The 27,012-nt window shown below is 47.2% G+C and overlaps 1 protein-coding gene and 1 long non-coding RNA gene across 4 annotated transcripts in view; one reads left to right on the forward strand and one right to left on the reverse strand.

Annotated features, from left to right (window-relative positions):
- Positions 1-27,012, forward strand: part of LOC140385595 (uncharacterized) — a 130,978-nt gene that overhangs the window by 36,806 nt on the left and 67,160 nt on the right. Inside the window, exon 2 of the long non-coding RNA XR_011933407.1 lies at positions 20,871-20,997. This is a non-coding gene — a long non-coding RNA (uncharacterized lncRNA). The remainder of the gene's footprint in view (positions 1-20,870; positions 20,998-27,012) is intronic.
- The window catches only part of myom1b (myomesin 1b), a 246,733-nt gene continuing 245,333 nt past the window's right edge, over positions 25,613-27,012 (reverse strand). For all 3 annotated transcript variants that reach the window (XM_072467909.1, XM_072467907.1, XM_072467908.1), the window contains 2 exons: positions 26,599-26,654; positions 25,613-26,250 (listed from right to left, as the gene is read on the reverse strand). In XM_072467909.1, coding sequence (XP_072324010.1) covers positions 25,972-26,250; positions 26,599-26,654 — 335 coding nt within the window. In that variant the 3' untranslated portion in view covers positions 25,613-25,971. The remainder of the gene's footprint in view (positions 26,251-26,598; positions 26,655-27,012) is intronic.

Consider the following 27,012-nt stretch of genomic DNA (forward strand, 5'->3'; position numbering starts at 1 on the left):
CATTCTCCCCATGTCTGTGTGGGTTTCACCCCCACACCCAAAGATATGCAGGTTAGGTGGATTGGCCATGCTAAAATTGCCCCTTAATTGGAAAAAAAAAATTGGATACTCTAAATTTTTTTTTTTTAAATTCATACCTATCCGGGTGCAATCAGAGAATCCTCTGCAATTGTTCCTCTTCCTGCTCCCACACCATTTCCTCTGGAGTCCACCAAAGGTGGTCCACCATGACCCCCATCTATTTCTAATCTGTGTGCTGTCCCTGGGCAACATCAAATGAAAATACAGCACCAGTTTCCACATGTACGCTGATGATGCACAGTTCTACCTCACCGCCACCTTTCCCATCCCTCACTTCTTTCTAAATTGTGAAAATGTTTGCCTGACATCTAGTACCAGATGAGCAGAAATTTCCTCCAACTAAACATTGGGAAGACCAAAGCCATTGACTTCAATCCACACCACAAATTCCATTCCCTAGCTAACTTCTCCATCCCTCTCCCTGGAAACTGTTAGACGCTGAATTTGGGCGTTGTATTTGACCACAAGTTGAGTTTCTGACCCTGTTTCTACACTGCCACTTAGAATACCCACTCCCGCCTCTGCAACATTGCCCAACACTATTCCTGCTTTACCTCAGCTGGTGCTGAACCCCTCTCCATGCCTTTGTCAGCTCAAGACCATTCCAATGCACTCCTGGCTGGCTTCCCATCTCCCACCTTCCATGATCTAGTGTTCATCCAAAAATTTACTTCCCATCTCCTGATAAGTTCCGTTCATGCACCACCCATGTGCTCACTGACAAGTCGCTGAATTCTGATACTCTTCCTAAACTTCTCAACCTAGCATAAATCAGCTGGTGTGTTTCCTACTTTATAACAGTGTCGACACTTCAAAAGTACTTCATGGTTGTAAAGTACTTAGAAATGATGTGGTCGTGAAAGACGCAGTATAAATACAAATCTTTTCTTTTTTAAGTTAGGTGCCATGCCAGGGCATGTCACGATGGATGGTAGCGTGTTAATAAATCACTCCACCGTTGTCTCCTTAATGGACTCTTGAAACTTTGGGAATGCACTTTCTCCCCGTGGAGAAAGCATTGGTGGTAATGTATTGCATGTATGTTAAGATATGATTAGACATATCTGTGCTTCTCTGGTCCCCTGGGTCTATTGTTTGTTCATGTTATTTCTGCTTCCTTTGAGTCACTGATTTTGTATCATCTTTTTTCTCCATAGCCCTCCCTACATCCATGTTAACTTTATCTTGTATCATGGGCGAAATTCTCCGGTATCGGCACGATGTCCGCCGACTGGCGCCCAAAACGGCGCAAATCAGTTGGGCATCGCGCCGCCCCCAAGGTGCGGAATGCTCCGCATCTTGGGGGACCGAGCCCAAACCTTAAGGGGCTAGGCCCGCACCGGACTAATTTCCGCCCCGCCAGCTGGCAGAAAAGGCCTTTGGTGCCCTGCCAGCTGGCGCGGAAATGACATTGCCGGGCGGCAAATGCGCGGGAGCGTTAGCGGCCGCTCACGGCATCCCCGCGCATGCGCAGTGGAGGGAGTCTCTTCCGCCTCTGCCATGGTGGAGACCGTGGTGAAGGCGGAAGGGAAAGAGTGCCCCCACGGCACAGGCCCGCCCGTGGATCGGTGGGCCCCGATCGCGGGCCAGGCCACCGTGGGGGCACCCCCCGGGGCCAGATCGCCCCGTGCCCCCCCAGGACCCCGGAGCCCGCCCGCGCCGCCTTGTCCCGCCGGTAAGGTAGGTGGTTTAATCTACGCCGGCAGGACAGGCATTTTAGCGGCGGGACTTCGGCCCATCTGGGCCGGAGAATCGCGGGGGGGCCCGCCAACCGGCGCGGCGCGATTCCCGCCCCCGCCGAATATCCGGTGCCGGCGGGGGCGGGATTCACGCCAGCCCCCGGCGATTCTCCGACCCGGCGGGGGGGTGTCATAGAATCTCACCCATATTTTAATACATTTGCTTGTCTTTTCTGGGGTGGATTTGTCACTTTGGTTTCAAAGAATGCATATTTGCCTTTCAATAAATTTTCCATAACTGTTTGGTTCCCTTCAACTTTAGATAATTCCCACATCCGGCATACAATGCAATAAATTTCCATCTCATTGCTTTTTCTACAAGACTTCACACACTGAGAGCAGAGCAGAAATTTGGGCACTTGGTAATCGCAATTTTCTGGCCATTACATGAATGTCGTGCAGTCCATTTCTTAACCCATGCTCCTGGTCAAGGGAGCTCTGCAACTCCAGAGGAGCAACAGAAAACCTATCTAACTGTGCAGTTTGTTCATATTCATTGATTCTAAATTCTAATTCATCAGGACAGCTGATGTACATTTGCATTTCTTATCCACAGTTTGTTAAAATTCTCTACATATCAGTCATGTGAACATTGCAGTTTCTAGTATGCTCATGGCTGAAAATCAACCATCTGAGGGCGGAGCTGGGAATGGTGCCAAATTTCAACATCAGCCATGGATAGGCGGATTCTGAAATTACTGGCCGCCTGTGTCAAATGAAGATAGTTGTGTTTATTGTGTTTATAATCTTCAGTCACGAGTTACTTTGCTAAATAATTCAACTTGTCAGCCACGATGATGCTCGTTATGAATTTGTACTCTGGTGATACAGAATTGGTTGCTGGCCTGATTTTTCCTTTCCAGTGAAGGCAGTTTTGCATCCCCACTGATATTGAATTTCACTCACTTTGCACCAAAATTGACAACATTTAATAGTCTTCAGAATTTTCTCAAAGCAACCATCTATTTATGCCTCACTTCTTCCCAGCTTATCAGAACGGTATATAGACATGGAGATAGCTCCTTGCCTGCACCCTGCACATAGGAACACAGGAAGAGGAAAAGGCCCTTCAGCAAATTGACCCTACTCCACCGTCCAATTAGATCATGGCTGATCATCCACCTCAATGCCACTTTGCCACATGATCTCTATATGCCGTGCAGCAGGGTGGCACAGTAATTAGCACTCCTGCCTCACAGTGCCATGGGCCCGGGTTCAATTCCAGCCTTGGGTTACTGTGTATCCGGAGTCTGCACGTTCTCCTCGTGTCTCCGGGTGCTCCGGTTTCCTTCCACAGTCCAAAGATGTGCATGTTATGTGGATAGGCCTCTTAGTGTCCAAAGATGCAGAGGTTAGTTGGGGGTTACAGGGATAAGGTGGGATAGGGTGGTCTTTCAGAAGGTCGGTGTAGACTCAATGGGCCGAATGACCCCCTTCTGCACAATAGGGATTCTATCTCTGGATGCCATTAGTCTCCAGAAAACTACTGATCTCTGTCTTGAACGTGCTCAATAACTGCGCTTCGATCCCTCTGGGGTAGAGAATTTAAAAGATTCGTCACCCTCTGAGTGAAGAAATTCCTCCTGATCTCAATCTTAGATGACATGCCCCTTATTCTAAGACTGCGACCCCTTGTTCTATCAACAGCCAGGGAAAGCATTCACGCTGTCACGCCCTGTAAGAATTTTTAAAATCTCTATGAGATTACCTGTTATTCTTCAAAACTCTAGAGACACAGGCCCAGTTTCCTCAATCCTTCCTCACAAGACAATCTTGCCATCCAAGTCTGCTGAACTTCTGTTGCACTCCCTCAATGACAAGTATATCCTTCCTTAGATAAAGAAACCAAAGCTGTACACAATACTCCAGGTACGGTCTCACCAAGGCCCTATACAATTGCAGCATGACACCATTACTTATGTATTCAAATCCCCTTGTACGATACCATTTGCCTTTCTAATTTCTTGCTGCACCCGCATACTAGGTTTTAGAATGGAGAAACAAAGAAAATAAGAGTAGGTAATTCGGCCCAACGAGCCTGATCTACCTTTCAATGCGGTTATGGCTGATCCTCTATCGCAACACCATATTCCCCCATACTCCTTGATGCCATTAATGTCTAGAAACCTATCTGTTTCTTTCTTAAAAACCGTGCCGTTTTCTTCAATACATTCAATGCCAATTGGCCTCCACAGCCTAATGTGGTTAAGAATTCCACAGGTTCACCACCCTCTGAGTGAAGAAATTCTTCTCATCTCAGTCCTAAATGGCCTACCGCAGACCGTGACCCCTGGTTTAGAACCCCCAGTCAGGGGAAACAACATCCCGGCATCCAGTCTGTCCAGTTCTGTCGGAATTCTATACGTTTCAAAAAGATCCCCTCCCATTCTTCTAAACTCCAATGAATAAAGGCCTAGTCGACCCACTCTCTCCTCTGACAACCCTGCCATCCCAGGAATCAGTCTGCTGAACCTCCACTGCACTCTCTCAATGGAAGGTATATATTTTATTTGGTAAGGAGACCAAACTGTACACAATACTCCAGGTGCACTCTCAGCAAGGCTCTTTTCAATTGCAGCAAGACATATTTACTTCTATACTCAAATCCTCTTGCAATGTTGGCCAACATACCATTTGCTTTCCTAATTGCTTGCTGCAATTAGGGAGATGGTAGCATAGTGGTATTGTCACTGGAGTGTTAAACCAGAGACCTAGAGTAATGCTCTGGGGACCCAGGTTGAAATCTCTCCACTGCAGATGGTGAAATTTGAATTCAATAAAAATCTGAAATGATGACCATGAAACCATTGTCGAGTGTCATAAAAACCATCTGGTTCACTAATGTCCTTTAGGGAAGGAAATCTGCCATCCTTACCTGGTCTGGCCTACATGTGACTCCAGATCAATAGCAACGTGGTTGACTCTTAACTGCCATCTCAAGGGCAATTTGGGATGGGCAATAAATGCTGGCCTAGTCTGCGATGTCCACTTCCCATGAACGAATAAAGAAAAAACCTGCATGCTTGCTTTCAGTGACTGGTGTACAAGGACATCCAGGTCCCTTTGTACATCAATGTTTCCCAATCTATCACCATTTAAATAATACTCTGCGATTCTGTTTTTCTTACCGAATTGGATAACTTCATGCTTATCCACGTTGTACTGCTTCTGCCATATATTTGCCCATTATTCAACTTGTCCAAATCGCCTTGAAGTCTCTTTACTTCCTCCTCACCACCCACAATTCCACCTTGTTTTGTGACATCAGCAAACTTCAAAATATTTAATGACTGATGAACAAGGACGTTCAGGTTCCTTCGGACACCAACATTTTCCAACCTCCAACCGTTTAAGAAATGCTCTGCAATTTTGTTTTTTCTACAAAAGTGGATAACTTCACACTTACTCACACTATATTCTATCTGCCATGTTTTGAGCCCATTCATTTAGCCTGTCTAAGTTTATTTGAAACCTTCGAGCATCCTCGTCACAACTAACATTCCCACCTAGTTTTATGTCATCAGCAAATTTGGAAATATTACAATTGGTCCCCATATCTAAATCATTTATATAGATCATGGGCGGAATTCTCCGACCCCCCCGCCGGGTTGGAGAATCGGTGCCGCGCGAATCACGCCACACCGTCCCGTCGCCGGGACGCAATTCTCCGCAGTGCGGAGAATTGGCGCCGGCGTGGTCGCCGAGTTCAGGCTGGGATTGGCAGCTGGGGCGGCGGAGGCCGCTCCCGCGCCATCCTAGCCAACTGTATGCCGCAGAACGGGATCCCGGAACGGGCGCCGACGCAGGAGTAAAACACACCCGTTTTTACTCCGCCGTCGGCACTTAGCCGCCCGTTGGGAGAATCATGCCCCATGAACAGCAATGGCCCTAGCACTGATCCTTGTACCCCACTAGTGACCAGAGCACCCAGAGGTAACACACGCAGACACGGGGAGAAAGTGCAAACTCCACACAGTCACCCAAGGCCTGAATTGATCCCAGATCCCTAAAACTGTGAGGCAGCAGTGCTAACCACTGTGCCACTGTGCCGCAAAAGAAGCTTTTATAATCCTCCTTATTGTTTCTTGTAAGCATGCATTCATGTTCTTTATTCCCTTTCTTAAACAATTTTGTGGTCCTCCTTTGCTGGGTTCAAAAGTATTCAATCCTGAGGTTTACCACTTTTTCTGGTAACCTTGCGCCGGGTGGGAGAATCGCCGGGGCGTCACGTGAGTTCCGCCACGCCGCCCCGGCACCCGCACGCGATTCTCCCACCCCCACCAAACCGGCGCAGAGAGAATCACGGCTGGCCGCTGGGAGAATCGCCGCTCGCCATTTGTAACGGGCGAGCGGCGATTCTCCAGCCCAGATGGGCCGAGCGGCCTGCCCAATACGACAGGTTCCCGCCGGCGCCATCCACACCTGGTCGCTGCCGGCAGGAACAGCGCGGGAATGCTGGGGGGGCGGCCTGTGGGGGGGGGTTCCTGCACCGGGGGGGGGGGGGGGGCTCAAAAGGGGTCTGGCCCCCTCTGAAGGAGGACCTCCTTTCCTCCGCCACCCCGCAAGATCCATCCGACATCTTCTTGCGGGGCGGCCGTGGGGAGGACGGCAATCGCGCATGTGCGGGTTGGCGCCGGTCAACCTGCGCATGCGCGGGTGACGTCATTTACACGGCGCCGCTCCTAACCCCCCGGGGGCGGGAGAATAGGGGGCTGGGAGCGGCCTCCGATGCCGGAGTGAAACACTCCGGTTTTCACTCCAGCGTCGGGACTTAGTCTCTCGATGGGAGAATTGCATCCCTTATAAGCCACTTTCTTTGACCTTTTTGTGAACCATGGTTGATTCACCTTTCCAAAATGGGCGTAGAAGGATGGGTGAGTAAATTTGCAGATGACATTAAAGTCGGTGGAGTTGTGGACAGTGCGGAAGGATGTTACAAGTTACAGACGGACATAGATAAGCTGCAGCGCTGGGCTGAGAGGTGGCAAATGGAGTTTAATGGAGAAAAGTGTGAGGTGATTCATTTTGGAAGGAATAACAGGAAGACAGAGTACTGGGCTAATGGTAAGATTCTTGGCAGTGTGGATGAGCAGAGAGATCTCGGTGTCCATGTACATAGATCCCTGAAAGTTGACACCCAGGTTGAGAAGGTTGTTAAGAAGGCGTACGGTGTGTTAGCTTTTATTGGTAGAGGGATTGAGTTTCAGAGCCATGAGGTCATGTTGCAGCTGTACAAAACTCTGGTGCGGCCGCATTTGGAGTATTGCGTGCAATTCTGGTCGCCGCATTATAGGAAGGATGTGGAAGTATTGGAAAGGGTGCAGAGGAGATTTACCAGCATGTTGCCTGGTATGGAGGGAAGATCTTATGAGGAAAGGCTGAGGGACTTGAGGCTGTTTTCGTTAGAGAGAAGAAGGTTAAGAGGTGACTTAATTGAGGCATACAAGATGATCAGAGGATTGGATAGGGTGGACAGTGAGAGCCTTTTTCCTCGGGTGGTGATGTCTAGCACAAGGGGACATAGCTTTAAATTGAGGGGAGACAGATGTCAGAGGTAGGTTCTTTATTCAGAGAGTAGTAAGGGCGTGGAATGCCCTGCCTGCAACAGTAGTGGACTCACCAACACTAAGGGCATTCAAATGGTCATTGGATAGACATATGGACGATAAGGGAATAGTGTAGCTGGGCGTTAGAGTAGTTTCACAGGTCGGCGCAACATCGAGGGCCGAAGGGCCTGTACTGCGCTGTAATGTTCTATGTTCTATAATTGAGTGCTTGCATCTCAGAGTAATGTGTATCTACTGTAGACCATGTAGTACTTATTTAAATACTGCTCTATATGTAAATTAAAGTCGCTCATTATTAATTGATTACCCACATGATACGCATCTCTAATTTCCTGATTTATACCATGCCCAACATTACCATTACTGTTTGGTAGCCTACAAACAACTCCCATCAATGTTTCCTGCACTTATTTGTTTCTTCGGTCCACTCAAACTAGTCCAGCAATCTTGATCCTTTGATCTAAGATTCTCTTATGAATGTACTGACCTTGCCTCTTATTCAGACTACTTCTCTGCCTCCTTTTCCATTTTTGCCTGTTCTTACATAAGAACATAAGAACTAGGAACAGGAGTAGGCCATCTGGCCCCTCGAGCCTCCTCCGCCATTTAATGAGATCATGGCTGATCTTTGTGGACTCAGCTCCACTCTCCGGCCCGTACACCATATCCCTGAATCCCTTTATTCTTTAGAAAGGCACCTATCTTATTCTTAAAAACGTTTAAAGAAGGAGCCTCAACTGCTTCACTGGGCAAGGAATTCCAGAGATTCACAACCCTTTGGGTGAAGAAGTTCCTCCTATACTCCGTCCCAAATCTACCTCCCCTTATTTTGAGACTATGCCCCCTAGTTCTGCTTTCCGCGACCAATGGAAACAACCTGCCCGCATCTATCCTATCTATTCCCTTCATAATTTTATATGTCTCAATAAGATTCTCCCCGCATCCTTCAAAACTCCAATGAGTACAGTCCCAGTCTACTCAACCTCTCGTCATAATCTAATCCCCTCAACTCTGGGATCGACCTAGTGAATCTCCTCTGCACTCCCTCCAGTGCCAATATGTCCTTTCTCAGGTAAGGAGACCAAAACTGAACACAATACTCCAGATGCGGCCTCACCAACACCCTATACAATTGCAGCATAACCTCACTAGTCTTGAACTCCATCCCTCTAGCAATGAAAGACAAAACTCGATTAGCCTTCTTAATCATCTGTTGCATCTGCACACCAACGTTTTGTGACTCGTGCACCAGCACACCCAGGTCCCTCTGCACAGCAGCATGTTTTAACATCTTACCGTTTAAATAATAATCCATTCTGCTGTTATTCCTCCCAAAATGGATAGCCTCACAATTGGCAACATTGAATTCCATCTGCCAGACCCTAGCCCATTCACCTAACCTATCCAAATCCTTCTGCAGACTTCCGGTATCCTCTGCACTTTTTGCTTTACCACTCATCTTAGTATCGTCTGCAAACTTTGATACATTGCACTTGGTCCCCAACGCCAAATCGTCTATGTAAATTGTGAACAACTGCGGGCCCAACACTGATCCTTGAGGGACCCCACTAGTTACAGGTTGCCAACCAGAGAAACACCCATTTATCCCCACTCTCTGCTTTCTGTTAGTTAACCAATCCTCTACCCATGCTACCACTTTACCCTCAATGCCATGCATCTTTAGTTTATGCAGCAACCTTTTGTGTGGCACCTTGTCAAAGGCTTTCTGAAAATCCAGATATACCACATCCATTGGCTCCCCGTTACCTACTGCACTGGTAACGTCCTCAAAAAATTCTACCAAATTAGTCAGACACGACCTACCCTTTGTGAACCCATGCTGCGTCTGCCCAATGGGACAATTTCCCTCCAGGTGCCCCGCTATTTCCTCCTTAATGATAGATTCCAACATTTTCCCTACAACCGAAGTTAAGCTTATCGGCCTATAATTACCCACTTTCTGCCGACCTCCTTTTTTAAACAGTGGTGTCACGTTTGCTACTTTACAATCCTCTGGGACCACCCCAGAGTCTAGTGAATTTTGATAAATTATCACTAGTGCGTTTACAATTTCCCTAGCCATCTCTTTTAACACTCTGGGATGCATCCCATCAGGGCCAGGAGACTTGTCTACCTTTAGCCCCATTAGCTTGCCCAATACTGCCTCCTTAGTGATTACAATCATCTCAAGGTCCTCACCTATCATATCTTTATTTCCATCAGTCACTGGCATGTTATTTGTGTGCTCCACTGTGAAGACTGACCCAAAAAACCTGTTCAGCTCCTCAGCCATTTCCCCGTCTCCTATTATTAAATCTCCCTTCTCATCTTCTAAAGGACCAATATTTACCTTAGCCACTCTTTTTTGTCTTATATATTTGTAGAAGCTTTTACTATCTGCTTTTATGTTCTGAGCCAGTTTGCTTTCATAGTCTACCTTACTCTTCTTTATAGCTTTTGTAGTAGCTTTCTGTTGTCCCCTAAAGACTTCCCAGTCCTCTAGTCTCCCACTAATTTTTGCCACTTTGTATGTTTTTTCCTTCAATTTGATACTCTCCCTCACCTCCTTGGATATCCACGGTCGATTTTCCCCCTTTCTACCGTCTTTCTTTTTTGTCGGTATGAATCTTTTCTGAACACTGTGAAAGATTGCTCGGAAGGTTCTCCACTGTTCCTCAACTGCTTCACCATGAAGTCTTTGCTCCCAGTCTACCTTAGCTAGTTCTTCTCTCATCCCATTGTAATCGCCTTTGCTTACGCACAAAACACTAGTGTTTGATTTTACCTTGTCATCCTCCAACTGTATTTTAAATTCCACCATATTGTGGTCGCTCCTTCCAAGAGGATCCCAAACTATGAGATCATTAATCGATCCTGCCTCATTACACAGGACCAGATCTAGGACCGCTTGTTCCCTTGTAGGTTCCATTACATACTGTTCCAGGAAATTATCCCAGGCACATTCTATAAACTCCTCCTCAAGGCTGCCTTTACCAACCTGGTTAAACCAATCGATATGCAGATTAAAATCTCCCATGATAACCGCTGTACCATTTCTACATGCATCCGTTATTTCTTTGCTTATTGCCTGCCCTACCATCCTGTTACTATTTGGTGGCCTATAAACTACTCCTATCAGTGACCTTTACGCCTTACTATTCCTGATTTCCACTCAAATTGATTCAACCTTGTCCTCCATAGCACCAATATCATCCCTTACTATTGCCCGGATGCCATCCTTAAACAACAAAGCTACACCACCGCCCTTACCGTGCATTCTATCCTTTCGTATAGTCTGATACCCTTGGATATTTAACTCCCAGTCGTAACCATCTTTTAACCATGTTTCAGTAATGGCCACTAAATCATAGTCATTCACGATGATCTGCGCTATCAACTCATTTACCTTATTTTGTATACTATGAGCATTCAGGTAAAGTACACTTATGCTGTTTTTTATGTCTTTGTTATGAATCCTAACACCTTGATCAGTAACTTTTCGCAATTTATTTTTCCTCTTACCCTTTCTCCTAATTTTCCTTGTCTTTGAACCCATATCTCTACATAATAACCTGTCACGTAACCTGCTGCCTTGATCTCCATTAACCATTATACTGTCCATAGCTTTACATTTCCCTTCCCACCAACTTGCTAGTTTAAAGTCCTTGTGACCAACCTATTTATCCTATTCGCTAGAACACTGGTCCCAGAATGGTTCAGGTGAAGACCATCCCAACGGTACAGGTGCCTCCTGCCCCAGTACAGATGCCAATGCCCCATGAAATGGAATCCCTCTTTCCCACACCATTCCTTTAGCCACGTGTTAACTTCTCTAATTTTCTCAACCCTATGCCAATTGGCACGTGGCTCGGGTAGTAATCCAGAGATTATAACCCTGGAGGACCTGTTCTTTAATTTAGTCCCTAGTGTTTGATAATCCCCAAACAGGTCCTCTTTCCTGGTCTTACCTATGTTGTTAGTCCCAACGTGGACCACAACAACTGGATCCTCCCCCTCCCTGTCCAAAATCCTTTCAAGCCGATCAGAGATGTCCCTCACCCTGGCACCGGGCAGGCAACATACCATGCGGGACTCTCGATCTGGCTTACAAAGGATGCCATCAATCCCCCTAATTATAGAATCCCCTACAACTACCACTTGTCTTTTTGCTCCCCCCTCTTGAATGGCTTCCTGTACCACGGTGCAGTGGTCAGTCAACGCATCCTCCCTACAGCCCTCTTCCTCATCCACACAGGGAGCAAGTACCTCAGACCTGTTGGACAAGGTCAAGGGCTGAGGCTCCTCAACTCCTAAACTCAGGATCCCCCAACCTGCCTCCCTTGCAGTCACACCACTCTGTCCCTGACCACTGTCTGAATTAACAGTACTTATTCTACCGGGTGTGACTGCCTCCTGAAACAAAGCGTCCAGGTAATGTTCCCCCTCCCTGATGTGCCGCAGTATGTGCTGCTCGGTCTCCAGCTCATCAATTCTGAGCCGAAGTTCCTCGAGCAGCCAACACTTGCTGCAGATGTGGTCACTGACGGTCTCAATGGGATCCATCAGTTCCATCACCATACAGCAACAGCACATCACCTGTCCAGCCATATTCAACTAGTTAATTAATTTAAATATTTAAAAAAAAAATTCTTTATAGAACCTCAAGGATAAACCCGAACACCAACAAAAACACAGCCCTCTCTCGCCACTCACCCGAACTCTGTCACTCACCTAAACTCAGATGCACTCTGTTCCAATCAGCACTCAGTCACTCACCTAAACTCAGATGCACTCTGTTCCAATCAGCACTCAGTTACTCACCTAAACTCAGATGCACTCTGTTCCAATCAGCACTCCGTGACTAAAGGCACTCCTGCCACACCTTTTGTGCACTCACCTCTCCCAGCACTGTCCCGGCTCTCTCCTTCCGCGCTTTTTAAATCTCCCGGCACTCTCCTCCGGCGCTGTTTTTGCTGTCCCGGCTCTCTCCTCCCGCGCTTTTTAAATCTCCCGGCTCTCTCCTCCGTCGCTGTTTTCGCTGTCTCCCGGCTCTCTCCTCCTGCGCTTTTTAAATCTCCCGGCTCTCTCCTCCGGCGCTGTTTTCGCTGTCCCGGCTCTCTCCTCCCGCGCTTTTTAAATCTCCCGGCTCTCTCCTCCGGCGCTGTTTTCGCTGTCCCGGTTCTCTCCTCCCGCGCTTTTTAAATCTCCCGGCTCTCTCCCCCGGCGCTGTTTTCGCTGTCCCGGCTCTCTCCTCACGCGCTTTTTAAATCTCCCGGCTCTCTCCTCCGGCGCTGTTTTCGCTGTCCCGGCTCTCTCCTCCCGCGCTTTTTAAATCTCCCGGCTCTCTCCTCCGGCGCTGTTTTCGCTGTCCCGGCTTTCTCCTCCCGCGCTTTTTAAACCTCCCGGCTCTCTCCTCCGGCGCTGTTTTCGCTGTCCCGGTTCTCACCTCCCGCGCTTTTTAAATCTCCCGGCTCTCCTCCGGCGCTGTTTTCGTTGTCCCGGCTCTCTCTCCTCTCGCGCTGTTTTCGCTGTCCCGGCTCTCTCTCCTCTCGCGCTGTTTTCGCTGTCCCGGCTCTCTCTCCTCTCGCGCTGTTTTCAATGTCCCGGCTCTCTCTCCACTCGCGCTGTTTTCAATGTCCCGGCTCTCTCTCCTCTGGCGCTGTTTTCGCTGTCCCGGCTCTCTCTCCTCTCGCGCTGTTTTCGCTGTCCCGGCTCTCTCTCCTCTCACGCTGTTTTCGCTGTCCCGGCTCTCTCCTCCCGCGCTTTTTAAATCTCCCGGCTCTCTCCTCCGGCACTGTTTTCGCTGTCATTCTTCCTAGATGACAAATCTCTTTGGATAGTCAGTTCCCGATCTTGATCATTCTGCAGCCATATCTCTGTTCTGGCAATTAAATCAATGCCATTTACTTCAAGTTACACCTTCAAATCATCAACCTTGTTGTGAATGCTGCGTGCATTCACCTAGAGTGTCTATAACTCTGCCTTTTTAATATTATTCTGTATTCAGGGGCGAAATTCTCCGGAAACGGTGCGATATCCGCCGACTGGCGCCCAAAACGGCACAAATCAGACGGGCATCGCGCCGCCCCAAAGGTGCGGAATGCTCCGCATCTTTGGGGGCCGAGTCCCAACCTTGAGGGGCTAGGTCGGCGTCGGACGAATTTCCGCCCCGTCAGCTGGCGGAAAAGGCCTTTGGTGCCCCGCCAGCTGGCGCGGAAATGACATCTCCGGGCGGCGCATGCGCGGGAGCGTTAGCGCCCGCTGACAGCTTCCCACGCATGCGCAGTGGAGGGAGTCTCTTCCGCCTCCGCCATAGTGGAGACCGTGGCGGAGGCGGAAGGGAAAGAGTGCCCCCACGGCACAGGCCCGCCCGTGGATCGATGGGCCCCGATCGCGGGCCAGGCCACCGTGGGGGCACCCCCCGGGGCCAGATCGCCCCGCGCCCCCCCAGGATCCCGGAGCCCGCCCGCGCCGCCTTGTCCCGCCGGTAAGGTAGGTGATTTAATTTACGCCGGCGGGACAGGCATTTTAGCGGCGGGACTTCGGCCCATCCGGGCCGGAGAAACGAGCGGGGAGGCCCGCCAACCGGTGCGGCGCGATTCCCGCCCCCGCCGAATCTCTTGTGCCAGAGACTTCGGCAACCGGCGGGGGCGGGATTCACGCCAGCCCCCGGCGATTCTCCGACCCGGCGGGGGGTCTGAGAATTTCGCCCCTGATCTTTTTGATGCTTGCCCCTGCTTCACCTATCTTCTAATTATACTGACTGCTTTTCTACTTTCTCCTTCTCGTTTTACTTCCCTCTGATCTGAGCTCCCTCTCAGGTTCCCATCCCCCTGCCAACAGCACCAGTGAATCTCACTGTGAGGATAGTATTCCTGGTTCGGCCAAGGCACAATCCATCCATTTTGTACAGGTTCTACCTGGCCCAGAACTGGGGCGAAATTCTCCGGAAACGGCGCGATGTCCGCCGACTGGCGCCCAAAACGGTGCAAATCAGACGGGCATCGCGCCGCCCCAAAGGTGCGGAATGCTCCGCATCTTTGGGGGCCGAGCCCCAACCTTAAGGGGCTAGGCCCGCGCCGGACAAATTTCCGCCCCGCCATGACATCTCCGGGCGGCGCATGCCCGGGAGCGTTAGCGGCCGCTGACAGCATTCCCGCGCATGCACAGTGGAGGGAGTCTCTTTCGCCTCCGCCATGGTGGAGACCGTGGCTGAGGCGGAAGGGAAAGAGTGCCCCCACGGCACAGGCCCGCCCGTGGATCGATGGGCCCCGATCGCGGGCCAGGCCACCATGGGGGCACCCCCCGGGGCCAGATCGCCCCGCGCCCCCCCCAGGACCCCGGAGCCCGCCCGCGCCACCTTGTCCCGCCGGTAAGGTAGGTGGTTTAATTTACGCCGGTGGGACAGGCATTTTAGCGGTGGGACTTCGGCCCATTTGGGCCGGAGAATCGCACGGGGGGGCCCGCCAACCGGCGCAGCGTGATTCCCGCCCCCGGCAACCGGCGGGGGCGGGATTCAGGCCAGCCCCCGGCGATTCTCCGACCCGGCGGGGGGTCGGAGAATCCCGCCCCTGGTCCCAATGCCTCAGAAATCTTGGGCGCGATTCTCCACTCCCACGCCAATTGGGAGAATCGCCTGGGCCGCCAAAATTTCCTGGGACGCCGGTCCGACGCCCTCCCGCGATTCTCCCAAGCGGCGGGAACGGCCCGGTCGAGTTTCGCAGGCCGGAGAATCGGCGGAGACACCCAAAATGGCGATTCTCCGGCACCCCCGCTATTCTGAGGCCCGAATGGGCCGAGCGGCCAGGCCAAAACAGCGGGTTCCCCCCGGCGCCGTCCACACCTGGTCGCTGCAGTCGTGGGCGGTGCGTGAACGCTGGGGGGGGCGGCCTATGGGGGGGTCGAGGGGGGATCCTGCACCGGGCTTTACCTGAAATGTGGGGTGGCCCGCGATCGGTGCCCACTGATCGTCGGGCCGTCCTCTCTGAAGGAGGACCTCCTTCCTTCCGCGGCCCCGCAAGATCCGTCCCCCATCTTCTTGCGGGGCGGACATAGAGAGGACGGCAACCACGCATGCGCAGGTTGGCGCCGGCCAACCCGCGCATGCGCGGTTGACACTCGTTATGTGGCGCAGGCCGCGTCATCTATGCGGCGCCGCTTTTACGCGGGCGACAAGGCCTGGCGCGCGTAGATGATGCGGCCCCGATCCTGGCCCATTGTCAGGGCCTGAATAGGTCGGGACCGGGGCCGTTCCGTGCCGTCGTGAACCTCGACGCCATTCCCGACGGCGCGCCCACTTCGGCGTGGGAGTGGGGAATCCCGCCCCTTATGCTCTCCCTTCTACACCAACTCTCCAGCCATGTGTTCAATCACTCAATCCTCATTTTCCTATGCTCAATAGCACGTGGCACTGGGAGTAATCCTGAGATCATTGCTTTTGAGGTCCTGCTTTTTAATCTCTTTCCTAGCTCCCTAACACCCCTGCTTTCAGGACCTCATCCCTTCTAAGTCGTTGGTACCAACATCGACAACAACCTCTGGCTATTCATCCTCACCCAAAAGAATGAACTGCAGCCGTTCTGTGACATCCTTAAACCTGGTACCAGGGAGGCAACATACCATTCTGGAGTCACGTCTACAGCCGCAGAAATGCCTGTCTGTTCCCCTAACCAATCTGCTATCACTACTGCTCTTCCACTCTTCTTCCTCCACTCACGGTGCAGCTGAGCCACCCATGGTGACACGGACTTGATTCTAACTACAATCCTCTGAGGGACCGATGCCTTCACCAGTATCCAAAATACCAAAATAGAAACCTGACCAGGAAGCGAGATTGTCTCAGGAGACTCCTGGCTGATTCTCTCAGATTGCCCTGCAGTCACCCATTCCCTATCTCTCTGCATTCTGGGTGGCATTCTGGTACAGTGATCATCACTGCTGCCTCACAAACCCTCGGTTCAATTCCGGCCTTGGGTTACTGTCTGACTGGAGTTTGCTCGTTCTCTGTGTCTGTGTAGATTTCCTCCGGGTGCTCCAGTTTCCTCCCACAGTCCTCAGCAGGGTAGATGGATTGGCCATGCTAGAATTGCTCCTTAGTGTCGAAAGATGTGTAGGTTAGATGGGGTTACAGGGATGGGGTGGGGGAGTGGGCCTAGGTAGGGTGCTCGTTCAAAGGGTCGGTGTCGATTCGATGGGCTGAATGGCCTCCTTCTGCACTGTATGGATTCTATGCTTCTAGGGATTCTTCTAACCTGCAGCATGACCTCGCCGATTCCTTCCTCACCAAGCTTATGTCTAATCACTCTGTTTGCAAGGTGTGTGTAAGTGTTCATAGTAGTTAATAAAGACTTGCTGTTAATGTCCAAAGACTGAAATATGTCTTTAACAGACACGTTAAATGGCAGGATTGTGGTATGAGGAGAGATTGGGTCAACTAGGCCTGCATTCACTGGAATTTAGAATAAGAGGGTAACTAATTGAAATGTATACATAGAACATACAGTGCAGAAGGAGGCCATTCGGCCCATCGAGTCTGCACCGACCCACTTAAGCCCTCACTTCCACCCTATCCCCGTAACTCAATAACCCCGCCTAACCTTTTTGGACACTAAGGGCAATTTGGCATGGCCAATCCACCTAACCTGCAAGTCTTTGGACTGTGGGAGGAAACCGGAGCACCTGGAGGAAACCCACGCAGACACGGGGAGAACGTGCAGACTCCGCACAGACAGTGACCCAAGCCAGGAATTGAACCTGGGACCCTGGCGCTGTGAAGCCACAGTGCTATCCACTTGTGCTACCATGCTGCCCTTGTCCACTTGTGCTACCTGCTGTCAGAATACAATTCTGACAGAGCTAGACAAACTGGATGTAGTGATGTTGATTCCTCTGGTTAGGGGTCTAGAACAAGGGGTCACAGTCTCGGAATATGGAGTAGTTCATTTAGGACTAAGATAAGGCGAAACTTACTCAGAGAGCGGTGAACCTGTGGAATTCTCTACCACAGAAGACTGAGGCGCCAAGCCGCTGAATATATTTAAGAAGGAAATATATAGATTTCGAGACTCTTAAGATATCAAGGGATATCAGCGTAAAGACTTGAGGGGAGGTGTAGTTTAAGGGTCTGGCACACACATGGTTAATGTGAGACTGACTACAGTATCACCCACACAGTGATGTCAGAAGGCCCATTACCCAGACCTAGTGTTAGTGTGGTGTTGAATGCAGACATGTTAAGACCTCGATATCTTTGCCGGCGCCCTTCAGTGTATATCTGTATATCATTACAAGTAGGTAATAAGACTTGCTGTCAACATACAGAAGACTACGAAGGCTTCTTTAACAGGCACATTCTGTAAACAACACCATCCCAACAATCCTTATTTTATAGCAGTGTCTGTAAGAATGTTAAAATGGAGTACATTAATGTCGTTCAGATCTCAAAGGATACCCCAATAGAATAATATAGCCACTACTCAGAGCAGCACGGTAGCACAAGGGCAGCACGGTTGAAACAGTGGTTAGCACAGTTGCTTCACAGCTCCAGCGTCCCAGGTTCGATTCCCAGCTTGGGTGACTGTCTGTGTGGATTTTGCACTTTCTCCCCGTGACTGTGTGGGTTTCCTCCGGGTGCTTCGGTTTCCTCCCACAGTTTAAACATATACAGGTTAGGTGGATTGGCCATGATAAATTGCCCTTAATGTCCAAAAAAGGTTGAGTGGGTTACTGGGTTACAGGGATAGGGTGGAGATGTGGGCTTAAGTGAGGTGCCCTTTCCAAGGGCTGGTGCAGACTTGATGGGCCGAATGGCCTCCTTCTGCACTGTAAATTCTATGATTCTCTGAAACCGTTCTCTCCACTCCCATGTCACAGAATGTGTCTTGGTCTAGTATTGCAGGGGCAGGCTCTATTACACCTCAGAAAATACATTTGGCAGCTTCTCTTTCTGTGAATACTCAGCATGTTGGTAGGTATAATGTTCTTTAGAATCTACTTTAAATAAATTGGAATGCTGAACATCTAAAAGCTTTAAAAAAAAAGCAGGTCATCATTTTGTTGCCTATAAAAAAACTTCAGTGGGCTCCAATTACTGCCAATGTGGTATATAGCTAACTTAGAAAAGACCAACAGTTGCAATATGACCACAGGAATTTTTCCACTCTGAAATGCCAATGGGTGATTTTTGCAGGCCACAAACGAGTCCGAACCGTGTTTGTGAAAAGAATTGCAAAATAATTCTGTTTATAATATATGCTCTGTTGGTTCCAAACCTGGCCGACTTTATACAGTTCTTAATCATGAATGATCCAGGGCTCCCTACCCCCTCAAAGGGGGAGCTCATATTCGGCAAGACTCACGGGGAGACTGATTGCTCCAACCCCGTAGGTCTAGTGTGAGTTATAACAGTGATCGGTGTTGTAAAGTTTTCACTTGTGGGTGTTGAGGGAGGATGGGATAGTAATGCCTCCACAATGCAATGAGCTGCTGATACTCACAGCTTGAACATGAATAATGATCACCAGGGCAATGCAATGAAGGATGTTCCATATCTGTGAGTCCATATTCCAGCACACGTTAGCCTTCTCATTGAGCCCCAAAGACTGACATAGAGTAACCAGGAAAATGTATTTGATTGGTACTGAGTAGGTAGAAATATTGCCCATCTATATGTTTTTTTGTATTGTTAGGTATTGTTCTGCTCTTTACACAGGTTGGTAAATGTACTACCAAGCTTCTAACTTTTTTCTGTATGAAACCGAAGATAGAATATTGTTCTTGGGGTCATTACATATAATGAACGTTGCCAACATCTCCAGCAATTCACTTCAGGCATCACCCAGTGAAGAAGTTGTAAGCTCGGAGGGCTTTCAGGGTATTTTGCAGGTGGAAAGTGGGCAGGCGCTTGGCTCAGTAGACAATTAAAGTTACATGTGGCTTCTAGCTAGGTGATTTGCCTATATTCATGCAGTTGATTGAGGCAAGTGATGGGACCCAAGTCCTGTTCTATCTGGAAGGAGCTGAAATGTCTTATATTGTCATTAACAGAAAGTAAAATTAGTCAGGAAATATAATGGGACCTGCATCCAATCCCATGAGTCTTACCCACCACCATCCATCTCAGAAACTGAAATCTACCCATTAAATGTTAACACAACAGCGAGAGCTGGACTGCGTATCATCAACATATAAGAACTCCAGAGACATTCCATCAGTATTTCCTCCGTTGCATCCTCTGGATTGGAGGACTGGAGGATATAGGAGAACTGTTGAACAAAGGCTGGTGTCCTTGGTAAAACACCTGCAAAAATCGACCTCAGAGGAATGACCTGCATGGCCGAGCAGCATCTATCCTGCCAGATCCTGCCCTCTCAATGCTCAAATCATCAGCGTTCCAGAGACAAACAGAGAAATTACTTCAAAGTCACTCTGAAATTCCCTTTGAAGCACAGCAGCATTGACCTTAATGACAGAGAGGAGCTTGCTACCAATCATTCGGAATGGAGCCAACCTGTTCAAAACATTTTCCACTTATCATCTCCCGAGTCATCATGCCTTAACGATGAAGTACAGCACTGACAGGGAAAGAAAGAAAAAGAAGCACTCGGGATCCCTCTGCCTGCTTGAATACCCTGCCCCATGTGCCTGCTTGGCCATACTCTGACCCGTGGTAGAAATCTGGGACCCCGAGTAGACATCACCTTCGAATAGAGGGACAGCTGACAATGACCGTTAGCACAGGAATAGTTCTCACATCTGCTGGGTTCAATCACAAGCCAATGGATAACCTAATAAATTTAGTAACATGAAAATTTACAAAATGACCTTCTTCAATGGTTTCTGCAGTACGGTTAGACAATTGTCTAACACTAGTAACCTGACACAATGGGGGCAATTTTCAACTGGTGCCTGCCCCATTTTTAGAACAACAACAGCCTTTGGCTGCCTAGGCCTGCTCAATGTGATTTTCAGGCAACCCGACAAATTGGTGAGCAGAATTCCTGACTGAAATAGGCAGGGTTTTATTTGGCTAAAAAAGTCAGGTACCTATGCTGGTTTAAGGATTCTATTTGTATTTTTCAGTACAAATAGATGGATCATGCACTGTGTACACTGCACCTATTGGTTCTTGGCCTTGCATGTCTTAACCAGCGGTCTTTAAATGTATCACTAGAGGCTGCTCATAAAACAGCCAGTAAATATGCAACAAAAACAGGTAATACTGGACAATCTCAGCAGGTCTGACAGCATCTGTGGAGAGAAAACAGAGCTAACGTTTCGAGTCTGGATGACTCCTTGTCAAAGTTAAAGAGAACTTGAAATAGGATGAGATTTATAATGTTGTGGAGGGAAAGTGGGCAGTAGTGGGGCTGGATACAGGGCCAGTGATAGGTGGAGATTGACAAAGATGTCATGGACAAAAAGACAAAGGGAATGTAAATGGTGACCTGCTGTGATTATCCAGCATTTTCTGCTTTTGTTTCAGATTCCAGCATCTGCAGTAATTTGCTTATATCTAAGAAAAAATGAATTTTGTGGGGCCTTAGAGAGCAGACCCACTACACCCCACAAAGTATTGTGAGCTGCCACTGACTGCTCAGTGAAAAAGAAAAGTAAGTCTTATATTTATATAGTTCCTTTTATGATGTCCGATGTTCCAAACCACTTTACAGCCGATTAAGTACATTTTGAAAAGTAGTAACTGTTGCATAATGTACTTGCAATCGTTTTTTTCTGGCGCAGTTCTGCCATGGAACCATCAGACCTTCCATGCCCTTGGACTGGCAAAACACTCACCAAGCTCGCTAATCATAAGACCTAAACTTGAAAATGGTTGAGGCCTAGCTCTACTGGTATTAACCAAGTGGCACAGTCACGCCACCCACCTCACCCTCCCAATATGGGCAAATTTTGAAAAATCATCTAAATGCTGGATTGCCATGGAGCTACAAAATTACAATCGGATGCTGAAGTAAGTATGTGTAAATATTAACCCATAAATTGCAATAGAAGTTAGCAACATGAAGGATTTTTAACCTCACTCTTCAGCTTGTATTGTTTTTGAGCTGCAAAATAGTGGAAATACAAATGTTTAATGGTGTGGTGAGGTCAACAGTATATCTGGAATCTTTTGGATGTTGGGTCTAATGTTATATCTCCTCATCCAATAAAATTTAAGGATATAGAAAGAAACAGATAATGGAGAAGGAACTAAGATGAATTAGAGTCCAGTTAGACAAAGAAAGAGAAACAAAGGGTAGCAAAGGATGATAGGATTACGAGAAATCGAAAGAATAGATAGACAGATAGACAGATAATTCCCGTACCAGCCTCCCCGAACAGGCGCCGGAATGTGGCGACTAGGGACTTTTCACAGTCACTTCATTGGAAGCGTACTTGTGACAATAAACGATTTTCATTTCATTCATTAAGAAAAAAAGATGTAATATTTTCACAATCTCTCGGAATAATTTGCATAAAAATATTTGAATTAGGAGCGCGAATTCCCTTCTCGGCCCCTCAACCTGCTCCATCATTCAACAAGATCAGGGCTGATCTGATTGTAACTTCAACCCCACACGAAGAGTGAGGTTAAACATCCAATTCATGTTGCTAACTTCTATCGCAATTTATGGGTTAATATTTACACATACTTACTTCAGGGACATTGAGTATAAGAATTGGCAAGTCATGTTGCAGCTGTATAGGACCTTAGTTAGGCCACACTTGGAGTATAGTGTTCAATTCTGGTCGCCACACTACCAGAAGGATGTGGAAGCTTTAGAGAGGGTGCAGAAGAGATTTACCAGGATGTTGCTTGGTATTGAGGGCATTAGCTATGAGGAGCGGTTGAATAAACTCAGTTTGTTCTCACTGGAACAACGGAGGATGAGGGGTGACCTGATAGAGGTCTACAAAATTATGAGGGGCATAGACAGAGTGGATAGTCAGAGGCTTTTTCCCAGGGTAGAGGGGTCAATTACTCGGGCGATAAGGTGTGAGGGGCAAGATTTAGAGATGTACGAGGCAGGTTTTTTACACAGAGGATAGTGGGTGCCTGGAACTCGCTGCCGGAGGAGGTGGTGGAAGCAGGGACGATAGTGACATTTAAGGGGCATCTTGACAAATACATGAATAGGATGGGAATAGAGGAATACGGACCCAGGAAGTGTAGAAGATTTTAGTTTAGATGGGCAGCATGGTCGGCACAGGCTTGGAGGGCCGAAGGGCCTGTTCCTGTGCTGTACTTTTCTTTGTTCTTTGTTCACTGCCTTTTGAGTAAGAGAGTTCCAGAGACTCACAACCCTCAGAGAGAAAGAATTGCTCTTCACCTCTGCCTTAAATAAGCGACCCCTTATTTTAAAACAGGGGCCCTTAGTTCTAGATTCTCTGACATATTGGGTGACATTGTAGCACAGTGGTTAGCACTGTTGCTTCACAGCACCAGGGTCCCAGGTTCGATTCCCGGCACTTTCTGTGCGGAGTCTGCACGTTCTCCCCATGTCTGCGTGGGTTTCCTCCGGGTGCTCCAGTGTACTCCCACAAGCCCTGAAAGACGTGCTTGTTACGTGAATTGAACATTCTGAATTCTCTCTATGTGTACCTGAACAGGCGCAGGAATGTGGCGATTAGGGGATTTTCAGAGTAACTTCATTGCAGTGTTGATGTAAGCCTACTTGTGGCAATAATAAAAATAGAGGAAAATCTGCTCCACATCAACCCTGTCAACACGCCTTAGGGTCTTAAAGGTTTCAATCAAGTCAACTCTTACTCTTCTAAACTCTGGTGGATACAAATCTAACCTCTCCAACCTTCCTCACAAGACAACCCGCCCATGCCTGGTATTAGTCTAGTAAACCTTCTCTTAACTGCTTCTAATGCATTTACATCTCTCCTTGTATAAGGAGGCCAGATGTGGTCTCACCAATGCTCTGTACAACGGATGCATAACCTCCCTTCTTTTGTCATCAACTCCCCTCACAATAAATAATAACATTCTACTAGCTTTCCAAATTGCCTGCTATAACTGTATACTAGCCTTTTGTTGATGCACTAGGGCACGCAGGTCTCTCTGAATCTCAGAGCTCTGCAATTTCTCATCATTTCGATAATAAGCTTTTTTTAATCTTCCCGCCAAAAAGGGCAATTTCACATTTGCCCACATTATACTCCATTTACCAGATTTCCGTCCACTCACTTAACCTATCTATGTCCCTTTGTAGCCTACTTATGCCCTCTTCACAATTTACTTTCCTACCTATCTTTGAGTTGTCAGCAAATTTAGCAACCATACCTTCAGTCCCTTCATCATATATCGTTTAACCGGGTACCAGAAACATGAAAAACCAACTCTAATTGTCTGCAATGAGATTTCTTTGTGGTTGCCAGCAATCTTTGCTGCTCCTGGGAAGATTGACAGCAATGTTATGATCTTACGAGGTTAAGAACAAATGCGGTGATTGGCAATTCATCGTGTATATCTTCTTTGCCACAAAGTCCTCCAAGAGGAACAGGGTATCTGATCAGGAGGACACCTCCCCTAAAACCTGTAGCGAGACAGCCAGGGTATACCTGCAAACCTTGCAACATGGCATGCATCCGTCAACTGATAGGGTACCAGAAGCAGAGGGACAAGGGCTATAAGTGCCTATAAGTTGGCTTCCTCGATCTTCACCACCCCAGACTTAATTGGTGGAGAGTTGGGAATGCAATGGGCATTCCCCCATATTTTATGCCCAACCCCACCATACCTGCCACCTCCCAGCCTGCTCTTGGGCTGGGGAATAGTAGTGTGCACCGTCAACATTTTTCCCGCAATTTCTGGGCCATTAATACTAAATAAAACAAATAATCAGTGAATAAACGCTGAAACTTCGGCCCTCATGAAAGCAGTCCCCTCGTTGAGTCATAAATCCATTAACTATTGCAATCACATCTTATAATGCTTAATTTCCATGACGTAAATACACTAAGACAGGCCAAAGTCAATCACATCATCACATCTCAATGAACGAATAATTTCTCACAATATGTACTTATCGTAGAAATATTACCTCCTATAACTTTGAAAATATTTTGTTTACCTTTTACTAATAATTCTTGCAGGGATTCATTGATGCAAATTTAAGTAATTAACACGGTCTTATTCCCTTACTTATGACTTATTACTTAAGTTTTCTATATCTTGCCAAAAATTACTTTCTACATCCTGTATTTAGTGCACATTCAAAATCATGTGAATTGAAGTTTTGCCCTTGAACAATAAATAAATGTTTGTAAATGTGAAAGTGCCAATAAAGTGTATGTGTTGCAAAATAAATAAAGGATGAGTTTAGTAAAGTTTCCAAGAAGCACCTGTGCCTTACTGTGGCAGGAATAAATCATTGCTGTTGTGATCGGAGTGAAGTCAGTAATCGATTCAATAATCAAGAGATGATTAATATAACAAACGTCAATGTTTTCTCTCTTGAAATTTTAAAGCTAAACTTTCACCTTGCCAAAGGGATGCTCTCAATTCAGTGCGACTTACATGAAACACCCATGCAAGTAAGCTAAACCACATTTACCACATAACACCACAGGAGGATAAATACCATTGTTTAAGTTTATTCATACAAAGTGACAAACAAGTGTTAACTCAGATAAGTTTGTGCACATTGCTGCTCCCATGTTGGACAAGTTAAAATTACAGTGTCTCTTCTGGGCTTTCGTATTAATCTATTACTGAAATATGGAATCAATTAGCATATTTGAACCTCTATCACTGACTCACATTATTCTTCTTGGGGCAGTAATGCACATTTTGTTGCAGGAGCCGAGCTTCTAATTTTTCAAATTATTCGGAGTCACTCAGTAAGTTGTCTCCAGAAATGAAATCAATGCCTGGAGCTTGAACTTGACAACATGTTGAAGAATCTAGTGAGCTAATTACAAATAATCCATCAAAGGTGGCAGAGTAGGGACTTCAACTCATGGAACAATCTGGTGACAGGAGAAACAGAACCTATCTAGCGCATGACCACACTACAAGGGAGCCACCCTTGAATAGCAACCATACAAGATTCATTCCAATCTGGGCCTGGCGTTAGGCATATTAATTTCAATGGGTAAAGTTGAAATGGGCAAGGGACACTGTAATTTTAAATACACAATAGGAACTGATTGAGTTAGAAAGAGTGTTGAACAAATGTGAAAACATTCCTCGAAAGAAGACACAGTGGAACAAAGTGAAGGTAAGTGTGGAAGATATGAGTACCATTTATTCATGGATTGCTATGGGATTTTATTGGTTACAGCATCAACATCATTTGGTGTTCACATTGAAAGTTGGGACACAAAAATAAACAACTGGCTAACAACCTATCTAAAGGAATTCTACTTCTCTAACTCAATGCTTCAGATGCACTCAGTGACTAGTTTAGTAGAGCCAATGAAAGTCTTAAAAACTGTTGCTTGAAATTCATTCCTCCAGTCTCACCTTCATTCTTCAAGTAACAATAAGCTAACTTCCACAACAAAACGTACACACTGCTGATACTATATGTTAGCCTGAGCTTGCTCGCTTGCTCTTCCTCAATACAATTGCCTCACTTTTTCTTTACTTCTTGTTCAGCTTGCGGTTCTTCGTCCTCAGGGATGAACACACTTACAGTAAAATCACCCGTCTCGGTGCCGTATTTGTTTTTCACGAGGATGCAGTATTTGCCAGAGTCCGTGGTCCTGACATCAGTGATAGTGAACGAGGCAAACTTTCCTGATTCGAACTTCAGTATCAGATGAGCATCTCCCAGCAGTTCCCTGTCATTCTTCAGCCAGGAAACTGTAGGAGGAGGTTCTCCCCAGACATTACAAGTAAGGTTAAGTGACTAAAAAGAGACGAAAAAAAATAAATTCTTAGCTAACTGCAAAAGAGCCATTAAACAGTAAAATTTAATTACTTCATGCATCTTATTCATTTAAGTGTGTAGTTTCACCTGCTTAAACAAGGATTAGATTTTATAATTAGCTCTCAAGTTTTTCTGCTGATCATTCAAAAGCTAAAGAGGTTAAATATCTTCCATGACGAGTAAATATTAATACCAGCCAATTTTTTTTAATGTATCGCAAACTTTCTTGTTCTAAAAGGCCACATGTCTGACGACATGTACTTTCCCCTAAAAAATAGTGAAAATATTGCGGCTGTTGTACTTCAGCATTTCTTTGCTTTTACTTACCTTTCCTTCCTGGATTGTAACAACATCAGGCAAACCCCCGATAACACGAGCACGATCTAACAGAAATAAAATTCTCTTAGGCATGACAATACGAAGGGACATCTTAAAGTATAGATTTCCTGATACAAAATGACACAGTTGTGCAGTTGTAACCCAATTTGTTCAGAACCAATCAGTGGAAAAAAGCAAGTTTAATTCCCACATTCACCTTGATCACTTTGGAGAGAGCAGCCCAGGTTAGAATTAGAGGGATTTTCATGCCCGAGGAAAACAAACCTTTAAATGATCCATCAAACTTTTTTGTCCAGTCATGACGATGCATGTAGCAGGCGGGCCTGGAGCGCTTACACCGAGGTGTTCTTCCAATGTGGGAATGTGAAATATTGGAGGGCAAGTCAATCACAATACAGTCTT

The sequence above is a fragment of the Scyliorhinus torazame genome, chromosome 11, assembly GCF_047496885.1.
Source record: "Scyliorhinus torazame isolate Kashiwa2021f chromosome 11, sScyTor2.1, whole genome shotgun sequence".
NCBI classification, from domain to species: domain Eukaryota; kingdom Metazoa; phylum Chordata; class Chondrichthyes; order Carcharhiniformes; family Scyliorhinidae; genus Scyliorhinus; species Scyliorhinus torazame.